At 43.1% G+C, this 24,190-nt stretch overlaps 1 protein-coding gene across 1 annotated transcript in view; it reads left to right on the plus strand.

Annotated features, from left to right (window-relative positions):
- The window catches only part of TBK1 (TANK binding kinase 1), a 394,952-nt gene that overhangs the window by 26,133 nt on the left and 344,629 nt on the right, over positions 1 to 24,190 (plus strand). The window contains exon 2 of the mRNA XM_069229127.1: positions 22,435 to 22,553. Within this exon, the coding sequence (XP_069085228.1) occupies positions 22,467 to 22,553 (87 nt within the window). The 5' untranslated portion in view covers positions 22,435 to 22,466. The remainder of the gene's footprint in view (positions 1 to 22,434; positions 22,554 to 24,190) is intronic.

Raw genomic sequence — 24,190 nt, forward strand, 5'->3', positions numbered from 1 at the left:
TCCCTTGAACAAATCTACACATGCATATTTGCTTGTGCTAAGATACAGCTCACAAATATTTTCTAGGAATACAATTTCTTGGTCTACTTCTGTAAATTCTTGTGAATTAATGAAAGCCACTAATGCAAAGACATAAACTATGGGTGCACTTTTATGACTTTCTTTGAGAATTGGGCCCCTAATTAGCTCTGGCGTTAACCAAGATATTTTGTTTTTATTCAAATTCTATTTCTGTCTGTTTACCGGCGGGCATTACTATAAGTAATACCATTCTGCTCTTCCACAAGGAGCATATTGGCACACAAAGTAGTTCTGTTCAGTGCCAGGAACTACTGTGGCAATGTGTGCTTTTTGAGACCTAAAAACTTTTTTTTTGCTCTTTGCTAGTGCTTGTAAAACGGTGAGGCTCTGTCAGCTCTCACAACAATGAAGTGTTACAAAAGCCATGTCAAAACAAGACACGCATTGGCAAAACCAGATAACTGACAACCAATGTTGGATTGATTGGCTCTGCCAGTGGTTGTTGTTTTTTTCATGTTTCCCATAACCTTGTTGAAAATGGTTACGCTGATTTACCATTATGAATATTTTGGGGAAATATTAGCATGCATCAACACATTTTAATAATTGATGCTTCAAAGAAATAGTGCCTACAATTTCACAGTAGCAACACATGTTTTCCTCCTTGTACACAAGAACTTAGGCCATACTCAGTGAGAGGGCCAAACACAAGAAGAAAATGTGATTGATGCCCACGTGCTCTGACAAATAGGAAGCAAGCAAATGAGTGATGAAGTCAACCAGGAGTAAGTAGTAGTCGGGCTCTGAGCCCCTGGTAAGTAAACAAAATGTCTCACAAGGGACAGCGCATGCGCAGTCACAGGCGAGACCCAATTATAAGACTTGGTGGTTCCGGGTTTTATACTGTCCTTTATGTCCCCATTTTTAGAGTAGCACTATTGAAAGAGATACTCTGTATAATGAAGTTGATAAAGCTTGGTAGGAGAAATTGTGAATTTACACTCTCAAAGTGCTTTTTTTTTTTTTTAAAGTTTTACTTAGCTCAAGTTGGCCCAAAGATTTTGGAGCACTTTATAGGAGCACCAGTTATATTAACCCCTTAGCTGCTGGGCCTTCCCCCCCCAGTGCTGAGCCCTTTTTTGGCTATTTGGGGTAGTTCGCGCTTAGGGCTTCATAACTTTTTGTCCACATAAGCTAACCACGCCAAATTTGCGTCCTTTTTTTCCAACATCCTAGGGATTCTAATGGTACCCAGAGTTGGTGGTTTCCCCTGGAGGAGACCAAGAAAATAGCCAAAATACAGTGAAAATTTTGTTTTTTCCAAAAAAATGGGAAAAAAGGGCTGCCGAAGAAGGCTTGTGGTTTTTTCCCTGAAAATGCCATCAACCAAGGGTTTCTGGTACTGAAATCACTATCTTCCCACCTTTCAGGAACGGGCAGACTTGAATCAGAAAACCGAATTTTTCAACACAAATTTGGCATTTTACTGGGACATACCCCATTTCTACTATATTTGGTGCTTTCAGCCTCCTTCCAGTTAGTGACAGGAATGGGTGTGAAACCAATGCTGGATCCCGGAATGCTAAACATTTCTGAAAACTAGACAAAATTCTGAATTCAGCAAGGGGTCATTTGTGTAGATCCTACAAGGTTTTCCTACAGAAAATAACAGCTGAAATAAAAAAATATTGAAATTGAGCTGAAAACAACAGCCATTTTTCTTTATGTTTTACTCTGTAACTTTTTCCTGCGATGTCAGATTTCTGAAAGCAATATACCGTTTTGTCTGCTGGACTCTTCTGGTTGCGGGGATATAAAGGGCTTGTAGGTTCATCAAGAACCCTAGGTACCCAGAGCCAATAAATAAGCTGCACCCTGCAGTTGGTTTTCATTCTATACTGGCAATTCATTTGCTGAAATATGAAGAGTGAAAAAGAGGTATAAAGAAAACCTTTGCATTTCCAAAATGGGATCAAGATAAGGTTTTGAGGAGCAGTGGTTATTTGCACATCGCTGAATTCCGAGGTGCCCATACTAGCATGTGAATTGCAGGGCATTTCTCAAATAGACGTCTTTTTTACACACTCTCTTATATTTGGAAGGAAAAAATGTAGAGAAAGATAAGGGGCAATAACACTTGTTTTGCTATTCTGTGTTCCACCAAGTCTCCCGATAAAAATGATACCTCACTTGTGTGGGTAGGCCTAGTGCCCGCGACAGGAAATGCCCCAAAACACAACATGGACACATCCTATTTTTTTTATAGAAAACACAGCTGTTTTTTCCAAAGTGCCTACCTGTAGATTTTGGCCTCTAGCTCAGCCGGCACATAGGGAAACCTACCAAACCTGTGCATTTCTGAAAACTAGAGACCTAGGGGAATCCAAGGAGGGGTGACTTGCGGGGCTCGGACCACGTTCTGTTACCCAGAATCCTTTGCAAACCTCAAAAAGTGGCTAAAAAAACAAGTTTTCCTCACATTTCGGTGACAGAAAGTTCTGGAATCTGAGAGGAGCCACAAATTTCCTTCCACCCGGAGTTCCCCCAAGTCTCCCGATAAAAATGATACCTCACTTGTGTGGGTAGGCCTAGCGCCCGCGACAGGAAACACCCCAAAGCGCAACGTGGACACATCAAAATTTTTGGAAGAAAACAGAGCTGTTTTTTGAGAAGTGCCTACCTGTAGATTTTGGCCTCTAGCTCAGCCGGCACCTAGGGAAACCTACCAAACCTGTGCATTTCTGAAAACTAGAGACCTAGGGCAATCCAAGGAGGGGTGACTCGCGGGGCTCGGACCAGGTTCTGTTACCCAGAATCCTTTGCAAACCTCAAAAAGTGGCTAAAAAAACAAGTTTTCCTCAGATTTCGGTGACAGAAAGTTCTGGAATCTGAGAGGAGCCACAAATTTCCTTCCACCCGGCGTTCCCCCAAGTCTCCCGATAAAAATGATACCTCACTTGTGTGGGTAGGCCTAGCGCCCGCGACCGGAAACGCCCCAAAGCGCAACGTGGACACATCAAAATTTTTGGAAGAAAACAGAGGTGTTTTTTGAGAAGTGCCTACCTGTAGATTTTGGCCTCTAGCTCAGCCGGCACCTAGGGAAACCTACCAAACCTGTGCATTTCTGAAAACTAGAGACCTAGGGCAATCCAAGGAGGGGTGACTCGCGGGGCTCGGACCAGGTTCTGTTACCCAGAATCCTTTGCAAACCTCAAAAAGTGGCTAAAAAAACAAGTTTTCCTCAGATTTCGGTGACAGAAAGTTCTGGAATCTGAGAGGAGCCACAAATTTCCTTCCACCCGGCGTTCCCCCAAGTCTCCCGATAAAAATGATACCTCACTTGTGTGGGTAGGCCTAGCGCCCGCGACAGGAAACGCCCCAAAGCGCAACGTGGACACATCAAAATTTTTGGAAGAAAACAGAGGTGTTTTTTGAGAAGTGCCTACCTGTAGATTTTGGCCTCTAGCTCAGCCGGCACCTAGGGAAACCTACCAAACCTGTGCATTTCTGAAAACTAGAGACCTAGGGCAATCCAAGGAGGGGTGACTCGCGGGGCTCGGACCAGGTTCTGTTACCCAGAATCCTTTGCAAACCTCAAAAAGTGGCTAAAAAAACAAGTTTTCCTCAGATTTCGGTGACAGAAAGTTCTGGAATCTGAGAGGAGCCACAAATTTCCTTCCACCCGGCGTTCCCCCAAGTCTCCCGATAAAAATGATACCTCACTTGTGTGGGTAGGCCTAGCGCCCGCGACAGGAAACGCCCCAAAGCGCAACGTGGACACATCAAAATTTTTGGAAGAAAACAGAGGTGTTTTTTGAGAAGTGCCTACCTGTAGATTTTGGCCTCTAGCTCAGCCGGCACCTAGGGAAACCTACCAAACCTGTGCATTTCTGAAAACTAGAGACCTAGGGCAATCCAAGGAGGGGTGACTCGCGGGGCTCGGACCAGGTTCTGTTACCCAGAATCCTTTGCAAACCTCAAAAAGTGGCTAAAAAAACAAGTTTTCCTCAGATTTCGGTGACAGAAAGTTCTGGAATCTGAGAGGAGCCACAAATTTCCTTCCACCCGGCGTTCCCCCAAGTCTCCCGATAAAAATGATACCTCACTTGTGTGGGTAGGCCTAGCGCCCGCGACAGGAAACGCCCCAAAGCGCAACGTGGACACATCAAAATTTTTGGAAGAAAACAGAGGTTTTTTTGAGAAGTGCCTACCTGTAGATTTTGGCCTCTAGCTCAGCCGGCACCTAGGGAAACCTACCAAACCTGTGCATTTCTGAAAACTAGAGACCTAGGGCAATCCAAGGAGGGGTGACTCGCGGGGCTCGGACCAGGTTCTGTTACCCAGAATCCTTTGCAAACCTCAAAAAGTGGCTAAAAAAACAAGTTTTCCTCAGATTTCGGTGACAGAAAGTTCTGGAATCTGAGAGGAGCCACAAATTTCCTTCCACCCGGCGTTCCCCCAAGTCTCCCGATAAAAATGATACCTCACTTGTGTGGGTAGGCCTAGCGCCCGCAACAGGAAACGCCCCAAAGCGCAACGTGGACACATCCAAATTTTTGGAAGAAAACAGAGGTGTTTTTTGAGAAGTGCCTACCTGTAGATTTTGGCCTCTAGCTCAGCCGGCACCTAGGGAAACCTACCAAACCTGTGCATTTCTGAAAACTAGAGACCTAGGGGAATCCAAGGAGGGGTGACTTGAGGGGCTCGGACCAGGTTCTGTTACCCAGAATCCTTTGCAAACCTCAAAAAGTGGCCAAAAAAACAAGTTTTCCTCACATTTCGGTGACAGAAAGTTCTGGAATCTGAGAGGAGCCACAAATTTCCTTCCACCCGGCGTTCCCCTAAGTCTCCCGATAAAAATGATACCTCACTTGTGTGGGTAGGCCTAGCGCCCGCGACAGGAAATGCCCCAAAACAGAACTTGGACACATCACATTTTTTCATAGAAAACAGTGCCTACCTGTGGATTTTGGCCTCTAGCTCAGCCGGCACCTGGGGAAACCTAGCAAACCAGCACATTTTTGTAAACTAGAAACCCAGGGGAATCCAAGATGAGGTGACTTGTGGGGCTCGGACCAGGTTCTGTTACCCAGAATCCTTTGCAAACCTCAAAATGTGGCTAAAATACCACGTTTTCCACACATTTCGGTGACCGAAAGTTCTGGAATCTGAGGGGAGCCACAAATTTCCTTCCACCCAGCGTTCCCCCAAGTCTCCCGATAAATATGATACCTCACTTGTGTGGTTAGGCCTGGTGCCTGCGACAGGAATAGATCACACAACGGTCAATGTTGGTCCTTACGTGAGGCAGCTGTTGACCCTGGGGTGATCCATTCCTGACACAGGCACTAGGTGTAGGCACTCAAGTGGGGTAGTGTTTTTATCAGGACAGGTGAGGAGTCACTGGGTGGTAGGAATGTTGTGGATCCCAGCATATTCCTGTAGTTTGTGTGACAGAAATGCGAGAAAAATAGAGTTTTTTCTCAACATTTCAGCTTTGCAGGGTATTCTGGGTAAGAAAACTTTGGGGAATCCACACAAGTCACACCTCTGTGGACTCCCCCGAATGTCTAGTTTCCAGAAATGTTTGGGTTTAGTGTGTTTCTCTATATGGCCGCCGAATCCAGGACCAAAAACACAGGTGCCTGCCTTACAAAACCAGTTTGTTTTGCCATAGACAATTTTGATGTCTCCACAATATGATTTGGGTGGTGGAATTTGGGGCTGAACTAAATTGGTGAGCTCCCAAGAGAGCACTCTCTCTCTGCTTGCCGCCGCATTCACCTGCTCTCTGGGTTGGCCTAACCCACTATTACCCAGTTGCACGAACAGCTTGCGAAGGGACAGCAGGACTGTCCTCATCACCTCCCTCATAATGTACTGGAAGAGGAGTTTTCGAATGGGACTCCTCTGACTGAAAAATCACTCCTAGAGTCTGCGCCATTGTCCTATCCCTCAGATGCTGTCTCAGTATCTGATGTCTCAGTCTCTGATCCTATGTCAGAGCGGTCCTCTATAACCCGAGTGCAGGCAGCAGTCATCCATCAAGATGCCATCTCTGCTATTGGCTAAACTGTTGCTCTAAAACACTAGCCTACGTAGACAGTCACAAAATCGATGGTGTGTGTGAGATACGTGCAACAGTAGAGGCCACCTTACCTGCGCTTCTTCCCTCAATCAGCACGTACTTTCAAGACACTCAAAAAACACCTTGTCACATACCATTCGTCACAGTCTTTAGCACCTCCTGCGCCCAGTCCAACAATCATTATTGGTGCTCCCACTCCCTCCTCCTCGGATTCCCTCATTACCACCCAGCAAAAGTGCCCTTCATCTCTCCATAGACTTTACTAATGTACTCAGCTATTTACATAAAATACAGATGTGCTCTTTGCAGTAGGCATATAAACCTTCTGCGCTTCTTTATGGCACTAAAACTGCCACTAGACAAGTCGGACCCTTTTCCCCCCAGGGAAACCACACACATATTGACAAAAGTGATGTATATATGACAGCCAACCACCTGAAACTCAACTCAAGCAAAACCGAAATAATCCTCTTTGGCCCTCACCAAAAAAACCTGGGACCCCCCATGGTGGCCCACCACGCTAGGCCCTGCACCCACCCCCGCCAACTACGCACGCAACCTCAGCATCATCCTAGACTCCTCCCTCTCTATGACCCAACAAATCAACGCTCTTACCTCCTCATGCTTCAACAAACTCCGTATACTGAAAAACATTAAAATGGATCCCCACAGAGACCAGAAAAACTGTCACTCACGCACTCATCAGCAGCAGGCTTGATTACAGAAACGCCCTCTACGCCGGCACCACTCTAAAACTCAAGTGCAAACTACACGCATCCAGAACTCAGCAGCACGACTCATCCTCGACCTCCACCGACACGAACACATCTCTCCACACCTCAAATCCCTCCACTGGCTCCCCATTGACAAAAGGATCACCTTCAAGATCCTCATCCTCACACACAAATCACTCCACAACACAGGCCCTGCCTACCTCAACGAGAGTCACCTTCCACCCCCCACACGAAACGTCCGTTCAACTGACCTCTCTCTCGCCTCTGACCCCCGCATCAAACACACCACCACCGGGGGCAGATCCTTCTCCTACATTGCACCCAAAACATGGAACGCACTCACAACTCACATTCGCAAGACCCAAAACCTACTTCTTTTCAGGAAGGGCCTCAAAACCTGGCTTTTTGAACAGTGAACCTCCTAGCCCCTTTCCCCCCCCCCCCGTCCCCCCCCAGCGCCTTGAGACCCTCACAGGTGAGTAGCGCGCTTTATAAATCTCTTTGATACAGATCTACCTACCTATATATATATATATAAATATATATCTACATAGATATATCTATAGATATATCCATGTACCTAGATATATCTATCTACATAGATATATATATATAGATATATACATATATTTTTTTTTAGTTGTTGTATGGTTTCCTTGGGGGCCAAAATGGCCCCCAGGGAAACCCTACAACATCTAAAAAAAAAATTGCCCCCACAGGGGGTCACCCTGGCCACGGGCGACCCCCTGTCATTTCATTTTTTTTTGTTTTATTTTTTTTTTTTTGAAGAAAAAAAAAAATCCCCTGGGGGCACCTACCTTTTAATTTTTTTAGGAAAATTATGCCGGGGGGGGGGCGGCCCGTTTTCCGGGGGGGGGCTGCCCCCCAAAAGTGAAATCCCTGGTGTCTAGTGGGGTTTCCTGGCCCCCGATCGCAGCTGTGCTGCGATCGGGGGCCAGGAAACCGTTTCAGAAGGCCTCATAAGAAAGGGGAGACTCTCCCCTTTCTTACGAGGCCTTCTGAAACTGTTTCTGGCCCCCGATCGCAGCACAGCTGCGATCGGGGGCCAGAAACAGTTTCAGAAGGCCTCGTAAGAAAGGGGAGAGTCTCCCCTTTCTTACGAGGCCTTTTCAAAATGTTTCCTGACCCCCCCGATCGCAGCTGTGCTGCGATCGGGGGAGCCAGGAAACCTGAAAGTGTTTCCTGGCCCCCGATCGCAGCACAGCTGCGACCGGGGGCCAGGAAACACTTTCAGGAAGGCCTCGTAAGAAAGGGGAGAGTCTCCCCTTTCTTACGAGGCCTTCCTGAAAGTGTTTCCTGGCCCCCGATCGCAGCTGTGCTGCGATCGGGGGCCAGGAAACACTTTCAGGAAGGCCTCGTAAGAAAGGGGAGACTCTCCCCTTTCTTACGAGGCCTTCCCGAACGTGAAAAAGGCCGTTTTCCCCATGAAAGCAGGAAGCGGCCGCAAGGCTGCTTCCTGCTTTCATGGGGAAAACACCTTTGCAACGTCAGCGCGCCTCGCGGCGCGCTGACGTCACAAAGGGGCGGGTGGGGGGCAGGGGGAGACACGGTAGCTTCCGTGTCTCCCGGGGGGGGGGAAAAAATAAAAAATAAATCCTCGGGTGCGACGCACCCGAGGATTTATTAATGCCCTTCCTGGTGTCGGCCACTGGTCGTGACCCGCACCAGGGAGGGTGTGTGGGCCGACGCCCGCATTTAAGAGGTTAAACAAGGACACGTTAATTTTTTGTAGGCACAGGGAGATTACGTGATTTGCCTAGCATCACAGGATGTTGTGATGCAGAGACTTGAACCTGGTTCCCCAGTTACAAAGTCGCCAGCTCTGGCAGTTACGGCACGTCCTCTAATATCTCGCAATAATATTGCTAACCTGTTCCTCACAATATACATAGAGTGGGCTTTGGACTCGTTTTCAACTATAGGCTTTCATTGATCAGCTTCTCTCAACCATTGTCTTACCACTTCGTCAATCACGTTTTGGCTCAGCCGAGTAGAAGTAACCTATCTCACCTAATACTATTGAGTGTGAAAGTGTAACCTTTTGCTTCTACTCGAGTGCTTGCATATAACTGCATGAGGAGTTTGTTTATAACTGTTTCCCCCTCTCTCTGGTCCTGCTGGTTTTCTCCTGTGTGCTTCCGTTTATTCTTCCTCTCTACTCCCCCTGCCCCTGTACACTCTGGTACATTGAGTTGCATATTCATTTATGGGCCTGGGCACGCAATACTGCTGCCTGGAAGGACCGGCTTACAAGTTGCTTTCACTGCTGTTTGCGTGACAACTTCCAGAGCATCAGAGGAAAACCGATTCGAAACTAGAGTCCCCTCCACTAGCCCAGCAGCAGCGTTATGTTTCGGTAGCAAGCTTTGGAGGTAATTCTTATGGCAAATAATCATCTGCCGTCTTTTACTGTCATTGTGTTTACAGATCGTGTCACGCTTTGCAGGGCCCTGTAAGTAGGCGATGGTTTCACAAATGACTTATGGGGATAGCTTGTCTGTTCGCAGTCCCTAGGTTTAACTATTGAGCCTTGTTGCCTTCATTTTCCAGTTAGCAGTTTTATTCTTTGAAATCAGCTTGAGATGTGGGTTCAGGTATCTCAGCTGGCTGCGGCCTAGATGCTCTTGTTTTATTTGAAGCTGCCTTGTTCACTTAGAGATAAACTGTCTGGCTTGCTTCCAGTTTTCAGTGTCACGACTATTGACAGTCAGTTGCTTTATTGGGTGTAAGTTGTGCTTTAATATTCAGTTAATTTTGTTTCTCTTTTCATTTCTGAATGTTATGTCCTCTGAAGGTCCATATTTAATTCACTTCAAGATAAAATGGATAGCTTTGCTCTAGTTCACTGTGCCAGATTTCATTTCTGTAGGTGTTCCGTGTTCATGTAGACTTCAAGGGTGACTGTCTGTGTGCCTGTTTATCTGTAGTTAAATCTGAGTCTATGCATTTGGCTCTGTGTTCGTGAATGTGTCTGTACGGGTAGTTTTTAGGTCGAGCCGCAAGCACTTTGATCTGTTGTAAGTATTGTGGGCTTGCCCAGGACATACCCATCACTTTCCCTCGTTAGTGGGCTTGCCTCTCAAAAATCCCTTGATGTCATTGGTAAATGCTTTACGTTTGTCCCGTCTTGAGGGTTTTTTTGTCATGCCTTGCAGACTGCCTGTTACATGGATTATTGCACGATTGCCGATATACTTCAGCGGGGGCAAACTATTTATTTTGTCTCTCCCCTTTGTGCTGCATGGCGGCCATGACGCTCACAGTGGGAACAGGCACAACAGTGTGAACTCGATCTATGGAGTTGGAGCGCTGGGCCCATTGTTCACAGTTACCCAATCACTCATTTCTTGTGGCTCTCGCTTTGTAACACTTGAAATTGGTGAATGCTTTACATAAAACAGAAATCCTCAATGTTAAAGTGGTTCTCACGACATAGCCGGAGAGCCAATACTACAATATTCACTGCACTTGGGAAAACCCAACCTATAATGCTTTGCAGGGCATTACTTTTACAAACCATTTTTGCTCATTACTCAGCCTGTAGTGGTCCTAGAACAATGGGACCACCACCAAAACATTCATGACAATGTGCACTTCCCGTCTACATCATCTTTGGGTCCCCATACTAGGTTAGTGGGGACCTCAAAATAATAACCCATTTAGTGTCTGTTTAAGCTTTCTCATGGCTGGAACATTTGTTGTACAGCTGGGGATAGCTTGTGTTTTAATGGCCTTGTTTGTAATATCACTGCTATAGGCCTGCTGCCCCGGACTATATATATATATATATATATATATATATATATATATATATATATATATATATATATATATATATATATATATATATATATATATATATATATATAATGCACTATGCCCTCTAGGGGCTAAATATGTGGCTACATTGCATTATTTATTGCCATTTTCTTTTTGTGTGGTTTTGCCCTCTAGGGGATAACTACATAGTTACATGACCATGTTTCATACAAATGCTGTTTTCATTGTGGTGTCCTCTAGGGGCTGTTCTAAGCATTACGTTATATCAACGTATTAAAATATTGGTGGCATGGAAGCTTGTCCAAAAATGCTTTGCAGGGCACTACTTATACAAACCATTTTTGCTCATAACTCAGCTGGTAGTGGTACTTGGACGATGGGACCACCTTCAGAACATTGACCACAATGTGCTCTTTCTGTCTGCTTCATCTCTGGGTCCCCACACTGTTAGTTGGGACTTCAAAATAAAAACCTTCCCACCATTTATTATCTTTTTAAGCTTTTTCATGGCTGAAACTTTTGTTTTACAGCTGGGAGAAGGTATGTTTTATGGGCCTTGTTTGTCATATTGCAGTAGTCCTGCTAGCCTTGAAAATATTTGATGCACTATGCCCTCTTGGGGCTAAATACATGGTTACATTGCATTACTTTCTCCCATTCCTTTTAGGGTTGAGCGCAAAGCGCTCTGTCCCTGGTGTAATATCTCTGTGGGCTTTTAACCACACCCATGTCACGCCTATTAGTTTGGTTGGTTCGTGTGCTTGCCTTTTAAAATTCACCTGATTGAATTAGTGAAAGGCATGCATACTTCATGCCTTTTCCGGTGTTTAGCCCTCCTGCCAACTACTGAAAACATACGAGCCTCCATGTTTTCCGTATTGGTTCTGGACTACGTTTTTTCTTTAATTCATAGACAGCGCGATCTCGCTGGGCAGTAGTTGCGCGCTTTGCATAATATCGACCCTGTAACATGGGTATTGGCACTTTTGCTGGTTACATGGATAATTGCACTTTTGCCGATACGTTTCGCTGCAAGTGAACTTCTGTTTACTTTTGTGTGTCAGCTTTGCGCTCGTGGCGACCGTTTGCGTGCTTTTGTGAAACTGTTTTACTTTTCATCTTCAGTTTATATGGCAAGAAAAGTCAGGTTAGGAGTTTACAAGCAAACATGAGACCCATTAAATTGCAAATGCTTGTTTCATGTGGTTATGCTCTCGAAAGGCTGACTGTATAGTTACATGACCATGTTTCTTCCAAATGCTATCTTTATTGTGGTGTTCCCTAGGGGCTGTTCTGAGCATTGCAGTCAACATACTATAATATTTGCGGCACAAAAACCCACCTATAGTGCTTTGCAGGGCACTACTTTTACAAAACATTTTTGCTCATAACTCAGTCTGTGGTGGTCCTAGGACAATGTGACCACCTTCAAAACACTTTTTCTGTCTACAGCATCTCTGGGTCTCCACAATAGATTAGTGTGTACCCCAAAATAAATAACGCCTCCCACCATTCACCTTTTAAGCTTTTTCATGGCTACAACTTTTGTTTTATAGCTGAGAGAAGTTTTGTTTTAAAAGCCTTGTTTGTAATATCATTGCAGTAGGCCTTCTAGGCCTACAAACGCCCTTCAGGGGCCAAGTATATGGTTACATGACCATCTTTCTTACAAATTATATTTTTGTTATGGTGCCTTCTAAGGACTATTTTAAGCATTGCAGTCTAATGCCAAAAGTTTTCCTGATAAACGTTCATATGATAATTGTATATGTTTTAATAATCAAATCTCTCCTTATTACAATTATGACCATAAATCCGGCCAACTTAAATCATTATTACACTATGACTGTTTGAACACTCTTGATATGTTTGGGCGACCTTTCTAGTTTATTTCTCCTCTGTGGCTGCCTTGTGTCTTTTTTGGGGGAATCGCGTTAGCCAGACTGCAATTCTGACGGCAGGGACCTGGTGAAAGTGGTATTCTATTGGAATCAGCATGGCTGATTTAAATTAGGATTCTAAATGGCAACATTTTCATTTTTTGCTGCAAATAGAGGAAGAAGGTAAATGGAAGTACTTTAGATATATATGCAGGGCCACTGGAATTATATTTCAGGAAAAGATGAACTTATGAGGCACAGTTGACCAATTTATGTGGTAAGAAAAGTCTAGTTATGAATTTACAAAGCCAATAGCTCTAACTCAAGCAAATTCGAGACCTATTGCATTGCAAATGCTTGTTTTTTGTTTGTATGCACCAAAACTGATAAGTGTTGCTTTTGGTCTTAATTTATGTCGTCTCAGACATGAGCAAATGCAATTTATTTGTTTGTTTGTGTAGAAATCAAATTTTAATTAAAAAACAGCGCCAAATTTAGGCCTGCTTTAGTTAGTATGACTAGGCTGCATTGCATAAGAATGCATGTTTATTTTTGCTGTGACAAAGCTGTGTACGTTCATATTTCATTTTGCTTTCAGAAAATATATTTTAATTCATCCACAATCCATGACTTCTATTTGCATGTAACAAAATGTTCACTGGCTTCCTGTTCTGATGTTGTGACAATTGAAAGTCACACAGCTGAGCCCCAGTTGACATATCATTGGTATTTATGTGCAAAAGCAGCTAATTGATTCCTTCTTGTTTTGCACTAACAAAGTATGTGATTTCTTCTCTGTAACAAATTATGTGCACTGTTAGCCTATGAGGATATTGTGCAGGTATGTGTTTTTTTTTAAATAATAATGTGATTGGTGAAGTGCGTGTAACATTTTGGTGCTGCCAATTTATGTAATCTAGTGCCATCAAAATTGTATGCTTTAATTTCCAAAACATTACACAAAGAAGTGCTTTTTGGGGAAGCCAGATATTTCTCACTTTCCTACTCAACAACTGGATATCTGTTCCTTGCTGCTTGTTATATAAAGAGTGTTAGTCGTTTGTTGTCCTTTCTGTATTTAGTCATATTTACTATTATTAATACGATTGTCACAGCACATCTGTGTTGGGGCTTGTTAAAGGAACGTTACATGATTTAATTTAGGATGGTTTTGGTTTTATACAAATTACTGTAGTTAATTATTATTGAATAAGTCTACAGTTCATGAGAATTGGAAAAGCTCTGTTGTAGAAGTTTTATGATGTTGTCTGATAATTAAAGTTCAGGATTATCTCTTTCCTACCTGTCGACCCTCCTAAATTAATTAGGGGTGATGCGTCCACAGTTTTTGGTCAAGAATCACATGAGTAATGGTTAATTAGAAGGGAACTTTGTGGATAATTAGACTCTCAAGTTGGCGATTTTTCACGGGCAGTGAATTGGTGATTCACACTCCCAAGTCTGATGAAGTTGACCTTAGTGGTGTAACTCAGAAGGTTGGATCGGCGTTATATCTAGCCCGATGGGATTTACCCACTTTTGTGTGTTTTTTGTTCATTGCATCCATGTTAGGTCATGGTTATGTCTTTTAATATTGTGCCATGAGCATTATGTTGCATATTATTGTCTGTTGTTGATAAAGGTGCGTTATTAAATGTTATGATTTATTCGCCTTGACCCTAATTTATGTGAAGATACTGATTTTTTTTTTTGGTTTTTTTGAAGAGCTCGAGTTGGGTATAGTGTCTGGAATTTTTAAGGTGGCACCAAGGTTTTTGAGTTTCTAAATTCCTTAATACTTTAGTTGTGAGTGAGTACTAAATAAGAATGGAATAGTGGTGTTTAGTCTATGCTGATTCCAGGTTAGTTTGTTGCTGGTGAAAGCCTAGCTACGAATGTGTGTGATCAGAGTGCCTTGAAGCACTACTTCTCTTATGTTGTGAGCTTGGTTTCCATCCTGTTTCCTGGTGCACAGACATGGGTTTTATTGTTTCTGTTTGGTTTATGAAATATTGTGTTTGTAGATATTGTTTTTGATTAGTTCGGTGTTTAATTGTGTGATATAGTGTGAGCTTTCTACAAAATTACAGTGGGTGTGAATCTGGGTGATTCCAAAAAGGAATCACTGACAAAAGGGCACCAGTCGGAAGTCCAGATCGTGAGATGATTGTAAATTCTGGCATGCATAGTTGCTTATTGCTTAAAGACTGGCACACACCTACTGTGAACATCAAAACATTTAAAAATTGAAGAAACTGTTTTACTTGAGAAGTAAATTGTTTGACACAAAACTGCAACCAAGACCTGCACAGTTTGAGGCATTGAACGAGTGGGATTAGCCGATATGAAGGTGCAACAGAAAATGTTCAGAGGCCAGGTTGGTAAGGCTTTGCATGATTGAATGCACATTGGTTGTATTTTCGGAAAAGTGCGTGGCCTACTGAAGTGTTCGAAAAGTAGGGGCAATTCCTATGATTGCCAATGATCCAGTAAAGGACAAATCAAAATAAACTAAAAATGAGAGAAAAAGTAATTTGGATAAAAAAGATGAATTGATGGATGGATTGTTGACTGTGACTGCTCCAGCACCTTATAATGAGGTTGGTGAATTGCAATTGGGGGCGGAGATTGTAATTTCAGAGTTAGGATTTTCACTGATGAGTTGGACCACAGTTGCTCAGGTTGGAGTTTCAAGAAATAAATTGAATTTGCATCAAATTATTGAAAGGCGTGAGGAAGATGTTCAATGATAGCATCTCTATGATTCTGAGAATTCATCCACCAGCAACACTGAGAGAAGTCAGGGTATTTCTTGGAATGGTTGGCTTCTGTTGTGAGTGGATTCCCAAATGTTCTTTGATTTCTAAACCGTTACAAATATTGAGTTATCGTGAGGCCATAGATCTATTAACCTTGGAATGATGAATGCATGAAAGCCTTTGTAGAGCTAAGACAGAGTTTTACCTAGGTCTCCCACTTTAGGAATGCCAGATTACAAAAATTAGTTTTATTTATTCGGTCATGAAAAAGATGGGTGCTCGAATTCTGTCCTTGGTAATGCAAAGAGACCTGTAGCTTATTTTTCTGAAACCCTTGATCCTTTTGCTGCTGCATTGCCTGGGTATATTAAATCCTTAGCATTGACAGCCATGGCAGTTGGTAAAAGTGAAGCAGTTGTCATTTTAAACATGTTAGTGTCTCATTCAGTCAAGACACTTTTAAGCCCCACGAGAAACCAGCACTTAATGAACAGCAGATTGACACACTATATTGCTTGTACATATTTAAACAATCAAAAGATGTAAAATATTAAATCCAGCTACTCATTTTCACATTGTGAAAAGATGAAACTCTTGAATGTACAAGAAAGTGAGCGTGATTACATTGATATTACAGAGTTAGGCACAAAACCATGACCTTATTTTGAAGATGTACACCTCAATTTGGGTGAGTTGGTTTTATTCCTGGATGACTAATGCTTGAGAGATGTCCCGGAAACTTTACAAGTAGCAAATGTTGTTTGCATGTTGACTTGCATTATGGAGGTATTGTACTTCTCCAATGTAATTTAAGGACAAGTGGCTGATTTGATTGCCGTTACCAGACCTTGCTGCATAGCCAATTCAATGAGTGTTTCAATTTACACTGATTTACACTGATAATATTGTTTTGGACTGCTGCATAATTTTGGTGGTTATGGTCACAGTGGGTTTTACAACTTCTGCGGGGACACCATTTCCAAATGGACCAAGCATTCTAGATTTGCTCTGTGCTTTGAAATTGGCAATGGAAGTTGCCACTGTTAAATGTGCAGCCAGTAGAAATGGTAGTGACATATTTACAATTGGCTAAGCCAATGAGGTTGCTAATTTATGTGCCACCATGAGTACTACACTTCCATTAGAAACATGGGAAAATTCAAAATATGTGGAAAAGCAAATGCCTTTACTTGTGTTTTAGTACAAAAACTTGATGAATTGAGCGATGTACAAAATGAGATGTACGAAGAAGAGAAAAAAGTGCAGGATCTAAACATCATGATGATAATTGGTGGAGCTACACTGATGGGAGGTTTGTCTTGCCAGATTCACTGCTACTGCTACTGCCGATGGCGAGATTGATGCATAGTCCTACACTTGTGGGACGTGGTGAGATGGTGACACCTTTGAAAAAGGGTTGGGTTAATCCTCTTTTCAGAACTCTTGCCGAAGAGATTTGTCAGAGATTTATAATATGTCAAGGATTTGACAGACATTAATATGTCAGCAAAATAATGTCTGAAAGAAAACATTTGTAAAAAATTAGTCATGTTGGAAAAAAGTAGGCCTCTTGAAAAGATCACAGGGTAATTGTATAGTGTTTTCGCCATGTAATGAATTAAGGTGGATACTAGTGATTATTTGTTTTCAAAGTGGATTGAACCATTGCCAAAAACAATTGTCAAACTATTATTGAAAGAGTCCCAGGTTTGGATTGCTAACTTTGATTGAGACAAACAAGTGAACACATTTAAAAAATGACATCCTTATGAATTTGTGTTCTGCTTTATGCATTGATCAGAAGGTCAATTATCGTTCTCATCCTTAAGCATCAGGTGTGGTTGTGAGGTACTACAGTGCTTTAAAGGCAAGCTGGTGATAGTGTGCCCTTCAACTTATCCCAAATGGCCAGATGTACTTTCCTTGGTGTTAATAAGCCTGAAATGCACTCCTAACAAAGGAACCGGGATGAGTGCCCATGAGATACTCATGATGGAATGGGGACTCATGGGGATTCCCGGAGTACTGTCTGCAACTCTTGTGGATATTACTGATAATTCAATCTTGGATAATTGCAAGTGCCCAGCTGATAACAGCATGCTCTGTCACACACCAGATGCACCTTGCTACCACTTCTGCAAGTACAGAATTGTTATGATTAGCAGGCAGGTGAATCAATCCTCCTCAAAAGCTTGTAAGAAAGTCCTGCCTGCAACTAAGGTGGAATGGCCCATAACAGGTGATTTTGGTGACAAATACAGTTGTGAAAAGGGGAGATTTAACATATTTAATCCACCCATTTCACAGCAGGAGAGTGTGTGCTGCTGATGAAGAAATAGTGAGGCAAACAGTTGCCTTACAAAGTCAAAATCAAGCTTTGCGTGGATCGTAAGGAAGGTGGGGATCAAGTGCAAGAAAATGAAACGAGTAAAACAAGTTGTTGAACCTCATGAAACTCAAGCAGATCAAGGAAATGAAGAAAATGGGAGATTCATTTAAGATACACCGGACAAAATCAGGGTGGGAATATTGCAATTACAATTAGGCAAGGCACCGGGGCCCAGTGGGCTCCCGACCGAGTTTTACAAAACATATCTTGCTTGCTGTTTACCAAGAAGCGAGACAAACAGGCTGTCGTCCTGCGTCTGTGAGGGAGGCCCTAATTATCACACTGCTCAAGCGCGGCAAGAGTGCTGTGAATCCTGTAGGCCACTCTCCTTAACCGTGATGTTAAAATTCTAGTTTAACTTATTGCCAACCGCTTAAGTACCCCCATGACCCACCTGCTGCTTCCTGATAAGGACAACTCAACTCTACGCCACTTCACTCTGCTCTGACATAATCTACTCTATGCCACTCTACTCCCCACCACTCTGTACCACTCCACTCTATACCAGTGCACCATATGCCAGTCTACTCTTAACCACTGCACTCTACTCTGCATCACTGTACTCTGTGCCACTGCACTCTACTCCACTGCACTCTGACACTCTACTCTGTAACACTGCACTCTCCGCCATTGAACTCTCCGGAACTCTACGCTACTCCATGCCACTGCACTGTACAGCACTATACTCTACACTACTCTGTGTTACTTTCTGCACCAATCTATGCCACTGCACTCTGTGCCACTCTACTCTGCGTCACTGACCTCTGCATTGCTCCACTGTGCACCACTCTACACTACTCCGCACTACGCCGCTCTACTCTGCGTCACTCTGCACCACTGCACTCTACTATGCTCCATTCTAATAAATGCCACTGCATTTTACGGCGCTGCATTATATGCCGCTGAGTTCAATGCCACTTTACTTAGTGCCACTATACTCTGCAACACTCTACGCCAGTGCACTTTACACCAGTCCGCTTTACTCTGTTCCATTCCAGTGAATGCCGCTGTACGTGACTTCACACCATGCCACTCCAATACATGACACACTGCCACTCCACTGTACAACACTGTACTCCACTCTTCGCTATTCCACTCTAATACACTGCATGCCACTCTCCTCTACTCTACTAACTTTTAACCATGCTGAACGGCAGCCACGCTGGTGTACAACATGGCTAAGACACATTGGCAAAGCCAATAGCTCTTGGATAGGCGAGATCTGTTGGCTTTGCCAATGCTTGTTTGTCTTGGATCCAACTGCTTTATGCTAATCCTCTGGTCAGTGTTCATGTCAATAGTGTTATGTCCTCCCCTTTTCCCATTACTAGGGGAACTTGGCAGGAGTGCCCGGTCTGACCCCTGCTGTTTGCTTGGCGCTAGAACCCCTAACCACGAAGCTGCAACAATTGCATTGTGACTATGCTCTGCGCTTCCCCAGTAGATACCTTTTAGTTTCTTTATATGCTGATGATATCACCCTATATCTTTGATACCCTCATGTCAGCCCCAACCCCGTCTTACGGGAGTTCATCCCTTTTGGTGGGCTATCTGTCATACATACTTACTGGGAGAAATCGTTCCTGTTTCTGCTTACAACCAATACATTATGAAAGAGCGCGTGTTTATTTTGCTGTTAACAGACTGTGGACGTTTATGTGTCATATTGCTTTTAGAAAATAATTTTTAGGTCTTGCCTGAGACGCTTTTTTGCTTATGAAACATTTTGTATACTTACAAGGGTCTAAAGCCAGCCCATTGCTTACATTTGATTGGCTTTGTGGTAACTCATTTCCTTGCTTCTCTTCGGTCAGCTTGTGCTGACTTCATTGCCTCTGCGTGTGTTTATTTCTCTCCGTGAGCATGGCCCAGGTACTGCTTTCTTTCTGCACCGTGTCCTTCAACTGCTTGCGTGTTTTCAGAGGTACCTATTTTTTTAGGTTGAGCATAGCAGCACGCAAGTGCTGCTTTTCTGACGTGTTGGTACCTATGTGGGCTTTTAACCATGCCCACCTCACACCCATTACTATCACTTGTTCGTGGGCTTGCCTTTAAAAAAATCCTTTGAAATTGGTAAATGCTTTACGTTTGTCCCTCCTTGGGGCTGTTGTGTTACCGCCTTGGGGACCGACCGTGTTACATGGATAATTGCATGTTTCCTGATATGTTTGACTGTGAGGGAACTTCTTTTTCTTTTTGTGTCTCTCCTTCGCGCTAACACTCGCTTATGTCAACTGTTTTACTTTTAATTTTCAATTTATGTGGCAAGAAAAGTAAAGTTAGGAGTTTACAGTGCTGATAGCTCTAACTCAAGCAAACGTTGCATTGCAAATGTTTGTTTATTTCGATTGTAGAACTCCATAACAGTGTATGTTTATGCAGGCCGTCCTCCCCGCCTCTCCCATCCCACTCAGCATTGTTGCTTGCCCCTTCCACCCTCCTGTCCCTCTCTGTTTTGTCTGAAAAGGGCTGTGGGAAAAAGTCCGATTTATCTTTTCTGTGCCTTACCCCATTTTACTTAGAAAAGCACATCGTATGAGGTTTGTGGCAATCAGGCTTGCATAAAATGCAATTTTGTCATGGTTAGGGTCATACAGAAGAGGAACATGCATGGGGACTGTGTGCCTCGATGCACCTGTGATAGCCCTAAGGCAGCACACAGGCTCACCACCTACTAACATAAGGTATGATTTCACAACCCCTCCAAGATAGTCATGTACCTCTGCCTTTAGCTGCCAGGTCATAACATAACGTGGGGATCCTTGAGACAGCACTGCCTTTTTAATAGGCAGCCCTCCGTCTGTCCGAATGTGGAGTGGATCTTTTAAAAGGTACAAGCAAGAGTGCAAGCCCCCACAATGCAACATGCTGGTGCTGCACGTTGTAAGGAGGCTGATGCATTTTGGGGGTTGGTCTGGTGAGACAAATGTGGTATCAGATAATGCTCCAATGTCTCTGAGATGGCTAAAGGTTAGGACCCTGTTCCTGGTGGCACCGTGTGTTTAGTAAAAAGAGCAGTTACACTTACCTATCTCAATATAATTAGTTTTTAAATGTTATTTATTCTTCTATAAGATACATCTATCATTAACAGAGTGTCGCAGCACTTCATGTCTCCAACGTTCACATTTTAGAGAATTATATCATATGCATATTATTATTTTTCTTAAACTGCCTTATTTCAATAATATCTTGGCTTATTTAAAATGATACTTCATGTAGGCTGGGACTATATTTGTTTGGTGAAATAAGGAATTATAAACATCTAAACAAGCTCTCAAACGCACACCCACTCAGGCATAGGGAGACCTACCAAATGCAGATACGACCTGCATTCCGCACCTTACCCGAACACCACCCTACCACCACCATCACTTCCCTCCGCTATCACCCACTTACCAACCCCTCCCAACACTCCACCACCCCCTACCGACTACCTCCAGCCTACAATTACCCTACCACCACTACTACCCTAATCACCACTATTCTTTCCACACCCTACCAAAACCATCACCACCCTACCAAAACCAACACCACCACCATACCACCACCATCCTAACACCCCCTACCTCACTCACCCCCTACCTCACTCACCCCCTAACCACCACCCTACCCCCACGGCCACCAGACTACCACCATTCTAACAACCACAGCCACCACCAGCCACTACTACCCTACCCACCACCCTACAATATCCACCACCATCCTAACCCTCATCGTAACCTCCCAAAACCCTACCACCACCTAAACCCATATGACCATCCTACCACCACCACCCTACCTTAATTTACCACTACCAACTTTTCACTCAGCATGGCTCTGAATTCCTGTAGGTCTTCATTTTTAACAACCAGTTTTACCTCATCACTTGATTGTTGTTTTCATGGAAAGCTGCAACCTACGTTTGCATTTGTTTTCTCTCAAATAACTTGTTCTCTCCTAAAACTATGCATCTAGCAGCTAGGGTATATCAACGATTAAGAAACATTTACATGTCGCTGTAGTTATCTGTTTTCCAGAATATTATAAAAATATGTGCTTTTGGGATAAAAGCTAGATAGTTCTTGCTTTCCTACTAGACAGCCAGATAATGTGTTCCTTGCTCTTTATAACTTTCGAGAGGGTTAGTTACTATTAGTATGATAGGTTGCTACAGCACAACTGCCTGTGCTTGTTTCATTTCTGAAATGCACATTGCGATATCTAATTAATTATGATTTTGGTTGCATGTTAATTTGTAATATTAGAAAAAATCTGCAAATAAGAATTGGAAAAGCCTTGTACAGTTTTTCTCAATATTTGTGCCTGCCCCTTACAGTTCAGGATCCTCCCTTTGCTGCCTGTCAACTCTCCTTGAATTATTAGGGGAGTCTGAGAGTTGACGCGAGGGCACATCAAACCTAGACCTGTTGGCTTTACCAATGTTTGTAACCTTTAGAGATGCTACTAAGGATGAATGTGTACACCTGCAGTGAAGTTGTCATAAATCAGCAGGGGATCGACCTCGCAGGCTTAACACCGCGCCCATCAGGCGTTAGTCAGATTGAGCTGGTCATTTGCATTCTCCGCAGGAGAAGAGCAACGGTTCTTTTAAGGGTAATTGTGACATAGGAAGCTTATCATTTTAGCTAAGAGTGGAAGAAATTGTGTCACTAGGTGAGATAATTACTTACGTAGGCGGATTCTCTAGAGTTAGTGTTGCCAAGAGGAACTAACTTTGCAGTGTTCTTTTTTTTTTACGTGTGCTTTCTTTCTTTTCTAGTGTGGAGGGACAGGCTCCTGGCAAGCGCAGCCATGCAGAGCACAGCAAATTACTTGTGGCTGGTGTCCGATATTCTCGGGCAAGGAGCCACGGCCAATGTCTATCGAGGCCGCAACAAGGTGAGTGGAGTAACTACAAACTAACCGCTCCAAACTGTAATCCAGCACATAAAGCGCGCTTGGGGTGTTCTTTATGTGTATTAATGAACCGTGCATGCTGCAAACCTCCAGTATGACCTCCTAAGTATTGCATTTGAATGTGCATGCTGTAGAAGAAAGTAGTATTCAGTATCCAATGATATGGCCTGTGGAAAAAAATGACGAAGAATTAGACCCATAAAGGAAATTCATATGGTGCAAGAGGATATTGTTTATTAAAAAGCAGATGATAACATACAACTGGAGGCCACATTATAATGTAGTAAAGAGACCACATGCCTACTTTTTTTAAGTGCTTCATTTGTGAAAGAAGGAGCAGGGCCAGTGCGAGTGCTTTTGGGCCCTGAACAGAAGGAACATGTGTCTATTTCGCTTACAATATGACTTCACAGGAAGTGCACTGAATTGACTATCAATGAAGTGACTTTGCAAGAAGCAACTTTTCTGGTGCAGATATCAGTATAACAATAAGACATGTAAATAATAACCCTAATAAAATATGTATATATAATTTGAAATTGTATTAAGTGAAAATACAACATATTGGGTAGAGGGGTTTTGCATAGGTCTAGCCAAGCCTTTCGCCTTTAATAACATTTTAACAAATAGTTTTCAAATTAGCGGAGTATGTCTGATTCTGATTGTATGTGGTATTTATATAGCGCAACCCTACCCAAAAGTCTGCGGAAAGCTATATAGGGTCAAAGCCAAAGACACAGTCAACAAGTGATAGGAGGGATAGATGGTTTGTGGACTTTATTTCTGCATCATGATGTAGTGTGCAGGCGTCCATATGGGTACGGGGATATCGTTCCAAATCCTTGGTGCATTAAGAGCTTTTCATTCCACACCTAAGCAATTGAAATTTGGTTTCCTGCAGGGGGGAAATCCTGTTCTACAGTTAATCCACCCTCCTTCATCACTTATGGGTCAGTTTCTAGATGTACGTGGGCAGCACCCATATCATATTTAGTCTAAGCTGAGTGTCAGCACTAATCTATCACTCGACACACAAGTGGAAAAAGTGTCTGGTACATGCTTTGAGCAACTCAAGACCTCTAAGAAACTTTTATATTACAGCCACACAGCATTCACATAACAGTAGTCAGTGTCTTGATTCAATCTAGGTTGAATTACACCAAGGCCATTTATTTAGTAATCCCTGAAAAGCTTCTTGTATCAACTTCAACTCAGGCAAAATGCTGTGGCCTGCCTCATATTTGGTATGTCGAGGCACAGCAGGATATCCGCAATCCTAAGAACCCTGCACTGGCACCTTTTTGATCTAGAGTTGCCTTCAAGGTCCTTATCATCGCACATGAAATCTTATTTCATCATCATCCTAAATTTCTAGCCTCCAGATGTTAACGTTTTTAGCCAAAAACAACCGTATGCTTTACCAGTCAGTTTTACTAACTGTGCCACAGGGTGGTTATATAGGGGGACCAGTCCTTCCCCAGTGCGGCTGCCAAATTACGAGAAAATCTCTCAGATCCCATTAGCTCGTAATACATTTTAATTCAATTAAAGAAAGCCACCAAAACCTGGCTTTTTAACCAATAACTTCTATTACTCTCATTTTAGGCTAGTTCTGTAAC

Source organism: Pleurodeles waltl, chromosome 4_1, assembly GCF_031143425.1.
Source record: "Pleurodeles waltl isolate 20211129_DDA chromosome 4_1, aPleWal1.hap1.20221129, whole genome shotgun sequence".
Classification (NCBI taxonomy): domain Eukaryota; kingdom Metazoa; phylum Chordata; class Amphibia; order Caudata; family Salamandridae; genus Pleurodeles; species Pleurodeles waltl.